This window comes from Aquarana catesbeiana, linkage group LG01 (assembly GCF_042186555.1).
Source record: "Aquarana catesbeiana isolate 2022-GZ linkage group LG01, ASM4218655v1, whole genome shotgun sequence".
Classification (NCBI taxonomy): domain Eukaryota; kingdom Metazoa; phylum Chordata; class Amphibia; order Anura; family Ranidae; genus Aquarana; species Aquarana catesbeiana.
In genome coordinates, this window is record NC_133324.1 from 88,131,933 (window position 1) to 88,145,277 (window position 13,345).

General features: G+C 40.7%; 1 protein-coding gene across 2 annotated transcripts in view; it reads left to right on the forward strand.

Annotated features, from left to right (window-relative positions):
- Positions 1 to 13,345, forward strand: part of EGFLAM (EGF like, fibronectin type III and laminin G domains) — a 297,792-nt gene that overhangs the window by 168,576 nt on the left and 115,871 nt on the right. For both annotated transcript variants that reach the window (XM_073621500.1, XM_073621508.1), the window contains exon 7: positions 6,968 to 7,134. In XM_073621500.1, coding sequence (XP_073477601.1) covers positions 6,968 to 7,134 — 167 coding nt within the window. The remainder of the gene's footprint in view (positions 1 to 6,967; positions 7,135 to 13,345) is intronic.

Consider the following 13,345-nt stretch of genomic DNA (forward strand, 5'->3'; position numbering starts at 1 on the left):
CAATGTTTTTAATAATGTTTTTCACAAAAAAAGTAGAGTTAAAAAAAAAATAACATCATAGATATGTGAGTAATTTATAAAGTACACAATCAAAAGTGCTCATATACCGACAAAGAAAAAGATTTACAATATCGTTCCAAGAAAGGGAGACAGAAAACAAAATCTCAAGGACCACTTTAGTTGAAGAGGTTTCCCTCAATATTGCCACTCCCGGGCATCTTGAAGGCACTTATTTGCGAGCATATGGGGTTGTGCACAAACTTTATAGATACAATGATGATATCTAACAAATGGACTACAAGTGTACTTCCAACTCATTATGGCATAGTAGTCACATAATAGCAAATGTGGATCATTGGAGCCTGACATTGAACCTCCACATTTGAAGGAGAAGGCTTACCCCACCGTGAGGGGGGACCCCCTGTCCTCCCTTACTAGGATTACATGTTCAAAATCTTTAATAGTTAATAAAAAATCTTCAATAGTTAATAAAAAAAAAAGGAAAGAAAAGAATCAAAGAAGGAGAAGAAGAGATTGAGGGGGAGGGGAAAGGGGAAGACCCCACGCTCAGGTCCATGCCACCCAGAGATCTATCAGTCTGGAACAGTCTGGGGATCACCAGTCAAGTATCTGATCCACGGCCCCCAAACTTTCGAAAATCTTTGTTTTATCATTTAAAATTGCCGAAAGCCTTTCATTGACCATGAGCCAGGAAAACTTGTGCTTGAGCTGGTCAAATGGTATGACAGCTGACCACCCAGTTTCTAGCTATGGTAATTCTGGTGGATACAAATATAAAAGTGAGGAGTCCCTGCTGGTGTTTTGAGGCTTCATCGACTTAGTAACCCAACAGGGCATATATGGGAGATTTGGTTAGATTAATTTGAGTGAGGGAATAAATTAAGTTGTAAACTCTGATCCAGAATCGTCTCACTTTGGAACATTGCCACCACATATGGTATGCCATTCCTTCCTGGTCCTAGCCTCGAAAAACACTTTGGAGAAGCTCCCAGAACATAGGTAGCATTATATACCATCTCAAGAGAACCTTGTAGTTTGCTTCTATGGCGAAGTGTTGATGAGTGATTTTGATGCTGCCTGAGCTATCAAATGCCACTCCTCAAGTTCAAGGCTCTTATGAAAATCTTGCTCCCACTTGACCATGTAATCCTGTTTGGCTGAGGTATGCATCAAAATAGTATACAGTTCAGAAATATGACCCCGAACCTTATCAAACTTACGACACAGATATTCCGACATGGTCGCAAGATCACTATTATGGGACAGGGTTTGTAGACAGTGCTTCAGCTGAATTAACCGATAGCATTCTGAGGCTGACAGCTGGTACTGTCCTATTAGGGTCTGTTTAGTCATCATGCCCTTATGATCACAGAGGTCCGTACTGGATCTTCTAATGGTGTATCTTGTATTAGGCTAAGCTCCAGGCAAATGTATAAAAACTGCCATTAATGCAGTTGTGTATTTACAAATAAACTTGGTACTAAGCACTACTACCATATTGAAATGTCAAGGTCCAGCTATAACTTACATAATCATGTAAGTGAATGCGTCAGGGCAGTGATTCCCCCTCCTCCTCTATCTCTGGCAGCCTTTTCAGAAGGGGCCATACTGTTTCAATAGGAGAGAAAGCCCCAACAGAAACAGTGTACTTGGTCTTTCTTCTGTGCAACTTTTATTAAGCTACACACTAGGCAGATTTTAAAAAATCCTTTTATTGCAGTTATGTGTTTGTAACTGAACACTCTACTAAGCTCCACCATACATTTAAATGTCAAATGCCAAAACTTTAGTAGGCAGGATAGGTTTGACCACTTGACAGTTGGAGGATGGGTTGGGTTTCGGGCTGGTGGGGCTTGAAGGAGAAGTACTATATGTAACTATGTAACAGCCAAAGCTCATTTAGCTGTGCTTGTCCTGGGATCACAGGAGTGCAGTTCGTTCCCGCGGAGAGCCTGAGCTGGCCATTTCTGACCCCTCCACAGCCCAGCGCTCCAGTGAGCGCTGGAGGGGCAGAGCAGACAGCGATGACCGACAGAAACCAGCTCTCTGCTCAGGGAGCTCTGAGAACCGAGCGTTCAACGGTGTTTGATAGTTCGGTTCTCAGTGTTAGAGCCGGCGGGGGATAAATGCAGAATCAGAACGATGCTGCATTCACCTAGTTAAGAATGATTCTACATTTAAAAAGATTCCCATACTTCTCTTTTAATCGTGACTGTAGCAAAAGCTGATACCATGTGCACCGCCAAGGAGCTCCACAGTATTATTGGTTGATTCTTCCCTGGTCTGCCAAGGATTCTTGTTCAAAATTCAGCAACCCTAAACATAAAGGCAAATCTCATTGAAGGCTATGATGTCCGTTTATGAAGCAGTGCAAAAATTTCACTGCTTCATTCTCCGGCATTCTCAGAGGAGATCGTTCTCCTCTGTGTGCCAGTTTATGAAGCTTTGTAGATCTCTTCTCCTTTGGAGGAGTGAAGCGATCTACAAACACTTCAAACAGTGGAGAACGGCCCCTAATACTGGAATCTTGTGAGACTTTATGAGATTACAGTACCGGAAATTCACCGAAACACTGAGATGTCTGTTTATTAAGCAGCGATAAATTATCACTGCTCAGTACACAGACAGACGGCGTGGTTAATGCTAATAAAATAAAGAGTTCCCCTACATAGTATATAATATATATACACACATACATTATATATACATATCTATATATACACACCCGCATTATATATATATAGATATATATATACTGTATATATCCATATCTATAGATATATATATATATATCTATATATGTATGTATGTGTATTATGTATACATAAATATGACAGGGGGGCATAGTTACTGCCTTGGGGGGTCTTATCGAGGAAGAAGGAAGTTAATAATCTTCCTTCTTCCCCCTCAGATCCCCCAGATAATCTCTTCACTCCCTGATTCTCCACGTCTGAGCTGGTGAATCAGGGAGTGTGAATTCTGACACAGATCGCCAGTGAAGCGCTGGGATCGCAGCTTCACAAACTGGCCTTTTTTTGTGTCAGTCAATGAGGATTCTCAGTGCGTGGAGATCATCAGTGGGAGAACATGGTTAAACAAGTTCTCCCCCGATTATCTCTGTTTCATAAACCATTTATGGACTGTGATCAGTGGCGATCCTAGGGATCACTGCTGTTCAGTTTCATAAACGGACACCTATAAGGGGTGAATCTTATGCCCCGTACACACTATCAGAAATTCCGCCAGCAAAAGTCGGATGTGAGCTTTTGGTCTGAAAATCCAACCGTGTCTATGCTCCATCGGACTTTTGCTGGCAGAATTCCAGCCAACAAAAGATTGAGAGCAGGTTCTCTACTTTTCGGTCGGAAAAAGTTCCTATCCGAAAATGTGTTATGCCCCGTACACACGGTCGGATTTTCCAATGGAAAATGTCCGATCGGAGCGTGTTGTTGGAAATTCCGACCGTGTGTGGGCTCCATCGGACATTTTCCATCGGATTTTCCGACACACAAAGTTGGAGAGCAGGAGATAAAATTTTCCGACAACAAAATCCGTGTCGGAAATTCCGATCGTGTGTACACAAATCCGACGGACAAAGTGCCACGCATGCTCAGAATAAATAAAGAGATGAAAGCTATTGGCCACTGCCCCGTTTATAGTCCCGACGTACATGTTTTACGTCACCGCGTTTAAAACGATCGGATTTTCCGACAACTTTGTGTGACCGTGTGTATGCAAGACAAGTTTGAGCCAACATCCGTTGGAAAAAATCCTAGGATTTTGTTGTCGGAATGTCCGAACAAAGTCCGACCGTGTGTACGGGGCATTAGTCTGTATGCAATTTGGACATGCAAAAAATCACGCATGCTCAGAAACAATTCAATGCATGCTTGGAAGCATTGAACTTCATTTTCTCGGCTCGACGTAGTGTTGTACGTCACCGCGTTCTTGACGGTCGAAAGTTCAGAGAACTTTTGTGTGACCGTGTGTATGCAAGCCAAACTTGAGCGGAATTCCGTCGGAAAAACCATCCAAGTTTTTTCTGACGGAATTTCTGATCGTGTGTATGGGGCATTAGATTTTTAGAGCTACTAGGCAAACTGTTGTCAAAAAGTCAAGGGGGAAAAAAAATAGAATACAGTGGGGAGATGATCTTTTCATGCAGGTTCATATGCAACATTGAAAATACACAAATCCTTGAGGCTGGGTTCACTGTTCTCTGTTTCAGGGAGGAATCAGGGCCAATTATTTGCCTAAATTCGGCCCTGAAACAGAGCCAAAGACACACAGGACCCCTGTGTAATCCGCTCAACAGCCGCAATGGAGATATGTGAACCAACTCCATAGAGAGCCGGTCACAATCTCCTGTCATGTGAATTAGATGCGGGGAAACCCACATCCCATTTGCACTAGTGTGAACCCAGCCTTAAATAACATTCTTGGGTGATACTTTAAATTTGTACATTGTGTTACAGTATGATTTTCACAGACAGTCTCTGTGACAGCATATACTGGCAGAGCATATTTGGAATTGATTATAGTATGGAATTGATTATTTTTCTTTTGCAATTAGCTTGGTTTTCATACATTAGCAGCTCTCCATTCTGATTTATTTCAGTTTTTAAAAAAAAATGTTTTTTTCAGGTAGCTTTAGGAGCAGCTTATGCTTTTTCATCAAGCGGTACAAGACCCGTTTTGGTTGGCGGATTTAAATTAGCCGGTAGTTCGCTGTGGCTGTCCCATTTCTCACTGATGCAAAACTCCTGCCACTGGCCAATTTCTACCAAGCAAACAATTAGGAGACCATAAATGATAACAGCATTTTTAAAATCAGCTAGCAGCAGGACAGTTTTAAATAACAAGGCTAGGCCTAAATTTCCTAGAGACAAAAAGCACAGGCTGGGGCTTTACTTCAAAAAATAAGATGCTTTGCAAAGGATATAGAAGTATAAAATTGGCCATCAGCAGGACTGTTTTTATGTTTGAGAATAGGGGAGTGAGAAATGTGACTGTTGTGGGTGGCACTTAACTTTTATTTTTCAAACAATGCAGTAGCATGCTGCAAACAGAAGGTTTAAAAATCCTTCGTTGGTGCCTTGAGGTATAAGATATGAGATGGTAAATGTAAGCTCTAAAAATGCTGCACATGATACAGCCCCCCAAGTATCGCTCAGTTGAGCAGTTCATGCCCCTTGAGGGCCTGGAATGTACACACACATGACTTTAGTCCCTAGATTTTTAAATCTTTTTTGTTGAATAATACCTTGACTACAGAAAGAAGTATCTACAAAAAGGCTGGAACATCCATGTCCTGAAGAAGCAAACAAAGAATCCACAAAATGCTTAGACTGTTTAATGAGGTTCAAAAATAATGTTGTATGCTCTCCTGAAAATCAAGACAGCATGGGCTCCCAGTAATAGTGCACATCTTGTATTCGCCTGGCTCCTTTGGGGTATTCGAGACTGTATTTCATTCCCGCGGTCATCTGGAGACTTCACAGTCCCTTTTCCTGTCCTCGACTGTCTTTACTATTCCCTGTCCTTGGGCCTCTTCCTCCCTCTACTATACCTCTCCCCTTTTTTTCCCCCTTTTTTCCTCTCTCTCCATTTCTCGGTCCTTACCCTGTTCTTGGCAGATTTGGTTACATTTGATTTTAGTACATGCAGCTGTAGTCTCATTTATGTCGAGGGACTCTTGGGCTCTTTTACCGAGCGCTTGGTGAGAAACATCTCTTTAAGTCTGATGCTCATAATAACTGAGGTATGAGATATTGTAGGTACGGCACAATGTTAAGACTTATTGCTGAATTGGAGACAAGGCCTTCACAGGGCTTCATACCTCATATATAAGGCTCATTCACCTTACAAACTGTTTGGCGTCTGCTACCCCTCTCTGCCAATCCCTCCATTGGCTTACGCTCACCCAACTAAGTAAATTCAAGATGCTAACAAAAACTTACAAAGCCATCCACAACTTGGCCTCCAGCTACATCACTAACCTAGTCTCTAAATACCAACCAAATTGTTCTCTTTGTTTCTCCCAAGATCTCCTGCTCTCCAGCTTCCCTGTCACCTCACCTCATACCCGCCTCCAGGACTTCTCCAGAGCCTCTCTCATCCTTTGGAACTCTCTACCCCAATCTGTTTGACTATCTCCTACTCTGTCCACTTTCAGGCAATCCCTGAAAACTCATCTCTTCAGAGAAGCCTATCTGGCCCCCACCTAACAACTGTACATTTATTTTCTCCATCAGCACATCCCCCACAGTTATCACCTCTTGTATCTCTTGACACTCCCTCTTAGATTGTAAGCTCTCACGAGCAGGGCTTTCTGATTCCTACTGTATTAAAGTGTATTGTAATTGTACTGTCTGCCTTCATGTTGTAAAGCACTTCGTAAACTGTTGGCGCTATATAAATCCCGTATAATAATAATAACAATAAGTTTGATTCTTGTGTATACTTGGTATGTACCCTCCTACTGGGATTATATCACTTGCATGTACCCTTTAGTTAAAACAAAGAAAAAATTACATAGTTACATAGTTGGTAAGGTTGAATAAAAACATTAGTCCATCCAGTTCAACCTGCGTAGGTGTATGTGTGTTCACGTTGATTATTATTTCCCATATGCCTATATATTGTGTTCACTAAGAATAATGTTGTATACAGAGAAGAATATACATTTGTCTAAGTTTGGTACTGTAATTGACTAACCTGTTGGAGATTGGATTTCCCTCTGTCCTGGTGACATTTTATATTCTTTTATATTACTAAAAAAAAGTATGTATTTTATCATATGTTATGTAGATATCTGTGTGCTGACCTAAACTCCCATATTTTAGGGTATTGAATATTATGATGTACTAGCTACCATCACCTGAATAAAAACAAACCTCACATAGAACCACAAATGTATCTTAAAATTTGTTTTATTGTCGTCTAGGCCAGATCTTGACAAGGAGTGGGTAATCATAAGAGAGCGTGTGCAGATGGACTCTATGGTTCTGAAAGGACTAATTCCTGATACCAAATACCAGTTTGCTGTAAAGGCGGTGAACTCCTTTGGAGAAAGTTTACTCAGCATTCCTAGCGAAGTTATCAGGACATTCCGTAAGTAGAATTCAGAAACATCCTTATTTTTTTTTCAAGAAGTTTGTAACTTACAGCTGGCAGAAAATTCACTTTTGAAGCAACAAATAGCTCCTGGCTACATTCAGCTCCCACGTAGTGTAGTGGCCATGCTGGAGATTATTAAATCCGAGCTATTGGTAATATTTTCCAGACTTCAGAACAAATACTAATCCTTTAGAAGCTTTCCCTCCTGGGGGTTACATTCACGCTTATATTTGGATCACTGGCCACTGCTGTTGTCACCTTCTGCATTATTAATAGATGGAATCACACTGTGGAGAACAACATAAGGGGACATTCAAGGCTTGAAATTGGATGGTCTTTCACTGTGAACTCTTAACATTTAACCTGTCCATGATTGAAGCTTTGAAATGTGTCTGTGACCTTAAGAACGCCATTGTGCTGTAATAAGCCAAGTTTCCAGAGAATGATCAACAAAGTTGGATCATATTTGTTCTTTATAGCCAGACGTACTGGATATTTTCTTTGGCTCCTGGCACTAAATTAGCAAAGCATAGGTTTGCTTTAATCTGACGTAGGCTTGAGTATTTATATCACTCTAGAGGCGCATGCCAATCTGTTGTCAATGCTCCTGCCTCAGGCTATATGCACACGGGCAATTTAGCTTGTGTACATCAAATCCTGATGTTTTTGGTCCAACCCTGCTGCCAGCAGCGTGTTAAAATCTATGACAGGCTGAAATACGCAACTGCTGGATGCTGTGCTAAGCAGTAGTTGTGTTTAGAGCCATATACATTCAGAGATGCATGCCCAGAATGCAGAATTCCTGTGTTCTGGGCATCCCTAAACTCATATGGCCCTAAATGTGAATACTGGATGGTACAGCCTCCAGTAGTATTTCAGCCTGTCAGATTTTGATAGGGTGCTGGAAGCAGGGCTGGACTTGTGTCTCCTGTGCGCCCAAAAAACATTGGGAATTGACACACACACACACACACACACGGGCCAAACCGTCCATGTGCACAAGACCTTACAAGTTGGCTAAGTATTGATACATAGGGGTTGACTTACTAAAACTGGAGTGTGTAAAATCTGGTGAGCTGTGCATGGTAGCCAGCTTCTAACTTCAGATTGTTCAATTAAGGTTTGACAAAAAACTTGGAAGCTGATTGGTTTCTGTGCAGAGCTGCACCAGGTTTTGCACACTTCAGTTTTAGTAAATCAACCCCATAATGTCTTTACTAAAATGTCACAAACCCTGGACCTATCTTGAAATGAAACAAGACATTATTGGTAAATTAATACTGTTATTTTAATATGGGGCTAAAGAAAACTATTTAAAGTGGTTGTAAACCACTGATGTTAAAAAAAAAAATGGCATAATTATGAAATACCTTGGAACAAAGCTCTCCATCTCTGTAAGGCCACCGCTGAGAGGGCTGACATGTTCCCCCTCTCTGTCTTCCAGGTTCGCGAGCTACGGCTATGTGATTGGCCGAAGCCATGATGACGTCACTCCCGCCAGTGCGTGCGGGAGCCGCTGTTTCCGGCACAGGCTCTGAAGGTCGGTGCTCTATCGAGAAATGCCCCCCGTCGAAAAATGCCTCTGATGGGTCTGTGCATGCGCAGTAACCAACGTCACTCCAGCTGATATGTTAATCAGCTGACGTGACGTCAACACGGCACATGTGCAGATCGTCGGAGACAGTATCTGATGATCTGCTAAGTGCAGAGAGAGAATGTAATTGTCAGATTCTGCCTCACTATTGCAGGCGGGTTGTGGGTGTCTTGAAGGGTGAGTTTTGTGTGTGTTGTAACCCGCCCTTAGACACAGCCAAATCCAGCTGTTTATCATGCTGAACCCACCGTGCAACAGACAGAAAACAGGGCATTCAATACAGGCAAGAACAGCCCCGCAACAGCGAGGCAGAATCTGACAAGTACATTCTCCCTCTGCTGTTTGCATAGCGTCGGATAATGCCTCTGATGATGTGCACATGCGCTGTGTTGACGTCACGCCAGCTGATCAACATATCAGCTGGAGTGACGTTTGTTACTGAGCATGTGCAGACCCATCGGAGGCTTTTTTTTGAGGGGGGGCATTTCACAATAGAACACCGGCAATGTAAGCCGGACCTTCAGAGCGTATGCATCAATGATGCTATCAGTTGCATGCACTCTGAATATCTCCTAAGCTGTGCACATTTAGAAGATATTCACAGTAAATACAGGTAAGCCTTGTTATAAGCTTACCTGTGGGTACAAGTGGTAGTACAGAGTTTACTACCACTTTAAGTATATGATAGAAACCTGTTGCTTTGCCATGAATAGTCTAAGCATAGGCTTGATTAAAGGTGTGATGTCATTTCTAGTTGAAATCAGCTAAATATGTTCCAGGTGCTTCAAATAAAAAATGTGGAAAGTCTAATAGATAGAATAGTGTTGATACAAAAAGTGTGTAGCTGAGTGGTATATTGGTAATGAAACTAATGCATTAGAAGTGAGAAGAGGGGTGGTGAATTTGCAAAGGTGAATAGCACAGCATATTGGCCAGTGGGGGGATTATTAGAAAATAGAGTGAGACTACAGTGTTAAAGCCTAAAATAGAAAGGCAGGGTGTGTGATACCAAAAGCAGGGGCTGGGACGTTGCCGTTGCATTACCTGGGATTCCCATAAGATTCCATAAAGACTAGATGACACCTAGTAACCACCGCTCAGAAAATCCAACAGGGAGTGTATGTCCAACTAGGGGGAGTATAAATACTCTGGTATCGCCAATAGGTACCCGCCAACGCCACGTGGGCGGTAATATATGGAGAAAGCCAGCTGCCTGAGCAGAACATGCCGCCCTTCAGTTGGCGCCAATTCCCCTCATCAACGCCTGGAGGTATGATCGCACAGCGTCGGCGTGATGACGTTGAAGTCGACGTCGCACGTGGGACACTGGGAACATGGCGTTGATGCACAATGGTACATCCGCCCAAACCCCCGCGTCAATTAGACGACAAGGGGAAGGGGAGGGCTCCCAGTGTGCATCGCAGCTCCCGGGATGGAGATCCCCGGCAAGTGGCGCAGCCCACAGGACGCCCACACCACAGGATCCTGTCAGCAAACAGTGTGTAAACAGAGCAAGGCTAGTGGTAGCAGACCTTGCCATAACTAATTGCCTGTCCCTGAAAAATCTATCACCTAATTGGTGCTGACAGTGGATACCACCATTATATGTAATGTAAAATTGGAAAGCAGGCATGCCTCCATCCCTGATATAATTTGAGAAAAAGAGAAACCTAACTAAATTGGACTTTATATGAGGACATGAAATTGGAATGTACCTCCATCCCCGATATGCAAATATAAATAAAGAAAAAGTTTGGAACTTTATATGAGGCATGCACCCGGAGAGATGACACGACATAGTGCTAATGAGAATATCTGGTGAGTGCACCATGTCTGTGACCACATAGCTTGGATGGTAACAAAATACACACAGTATAATTTAGTAAAACAGGGAATCTTTAATACCATAATAAAGTACATAATAGTCAAGTAATATAATGGCATAGCAGTGTAATATAGTCATAATGGTAACATAATAAAAAAAAAAAAAAAAAAGTCCCAATCGTTCTCTTTATTTATATTTACAGAATAATAATACCTCATACACACGATCGGATTGTTGGTCAACAAAACCTTGGAATTTTGTCCGAAGGGTGTTGGCTCAAACTTGTCTTGCATACACACGGGCACACAAATGTTAGCCAACAATTACGAACGTAGTGACATACTAGACATACTACGTGGTTTTTCAGCTCTTTAGCGCCACCCTTTGGGCTCCTTCTGCTAATTTCGTGTCAGTAGAAGTTTGGTGAGTGTTGATTTGCGCTTTTCTTTGCGCGCTTTTTATTTAGCGCTTTTCAGTTAGTTTCTGAATGGCCGTTCGTCAACCAGACATGTTGCGGAATCGGAGGAGATAACGTGTTATTTATTATTGGACTTGGAGTTATTGCTTTGACATTATTTTTTTGGTTGAATAATTATTTGATTTGGTATATTTTCTATATTTTTGGATACATAGAATGCACTTTTTGGTAAAGTTCTATTGGCAGATAGCATGTCTAATTTTTTTTTTTTTTTTTTTAATGCACAATAAAAAAATTGTGGAGAATAATACTTGGCTATGTGTTTTACTTCAAATGACAGTTTGGGAGTAGGCAGTTACATTTTAAAAAATACAATGTAAAATTGACAAGGGACACCAACATAGTTGTATCTTTGATCTTAAAAACTACGGGATAATGGTGTTGTGGTAACTCGCACAAATAAATAAAAAAAAAACATAATAATATTATTCTTGATATCACTAGAAAAAAAAAGCCTTTGAAAATTTGTTTACAATAACTCCATCAGTATCACCAGCAAAGCAGCTCCATTATTATCCCATTAAAGAAGAAGAGAATTGTGCGCTGCATTTCGAGATTCTATAATTTGCCACGTCACTAATGTTAATTCTCCATTACAAACGTTAGTTTACAAGACCGACCGCTTCTGCTTCCGAGCATGCGTGTTTGTACTTTGGACTTTTGTCCAATGGAGCATACACACGGTCGGATTTTCCACCAACAGCCTGACATCCAACATTTCCCATTGGAAAGTCTAATCGTTTGTACGGAGCTTAAATCTCTATGTTGTGCAGATTAGGAGAGGAGGAGGGTGTCAGTAGTTTAGCAAAAGTAAGTGGGCAGAACTGACACCACTAAGTCCACAAAAATTCTGTATGTTACATTGTTACATAGTAGGTAAGGTTGAAAAAAGACACAAGACCATCAAGTCCAACCTATGTGTGTGATTATATGTCAGTATTACATTGTATATCCCTGTATGTTGTGGTTGTTCAGGTGCTTATCTAATAGTTTTTTGAAACTATCGATGCTCCCGCTGAGACCACCGATTGTGGAAGGGAATTCTACATCCTTGCCGCTCTTACAGTAAAGAACCCTCTACGTAGTTTAAGGTTAAACTTCTTTTCTTCTAATTTTAATGAGTGGCCACAAGTCTTGTTAAACTCCCTTCCACGAAAAAGTTTTATCCCTATTGTGTTGTCAGCCCACTAAAGGAATTTGGAGCAGAGTGCATTTCTGCTAGATGAATGGGTATTTATCTGTACTTACAGGAGATATAAAAATTGCAGAGATGTAATATATATATATATATATCTGTATATCTGTATATCTGTATATATTATATATTTTTTTTTATTAGATTTTTTTATTATGCCCTGATATATACTTAAACTATGAATTGTAATGATATAAATATCCAGCAATACCCTATATATGTACAGTAATCTAAAGGTAGATTAAAGTTATTATACCTCAACAAGTTTATTGTCTGTACTGATAAAGATAACTGAGTGAAGCACCTATTCATATATGAAAAACCATCATGGAAATATAGCGCATTAAAAATGTACAGGCTACGTAAAAATGACTTGAAGATAAACTTAATACGAACTTATTATATATGCTCACTGAAAAAATATGCTCGTTTCCTATTACCTCTTGCCTAGCAGGGCATTTTTTAATTGCTCACATACATGTTAAATTCTGCATATTTTTGCTAGAACCCCCAAACTTTCTATGTTTTTTGAAAGCAGAGGTCTTGTAGAATAAAAGGATAAAATGATGTCTGTTGCAATTTTTTAAGTCACATAATAATTGTGCAGCTGTTTTTCAAACACAAGTTTAAATTAATTTTAGTGTACACAAACACAAAATAATACCCATTTTTTTGAAAAATATAAGATATGATGTTGTGTCGAGTAAATAGATACCAAATATGTCAAGATTTAAAATTGTGCACAACTGTGACAAACTACGATACCTAAAATTGTCCATAGGCAATGCTTTAAAATCCTTTGCAGGTCATCCGTTTAGAGTTAAATATGCGCTATTGTGATAGAATTGTTGTTCCCACGCCAACATTTGCGGCAATAACTCACATATGTGGCGCAGTCACCATTTGCTTGCGTGTTGTGCACTTCTGCATTTGTGCGCGAGCACCGGGGGGGGGCAAGGTTCTTATAATTTTTTTATTTATTTGTTTATATTTACACTTTTTTTTCATTAACATTTATTGCTATCCCAAAGGGTGAACAAGACCCATTTGTGATAGCTTTGGACAGTGACAAGAACTCTTTATGGAGACCTCAGTGGTCTTTTAGACCCCTGA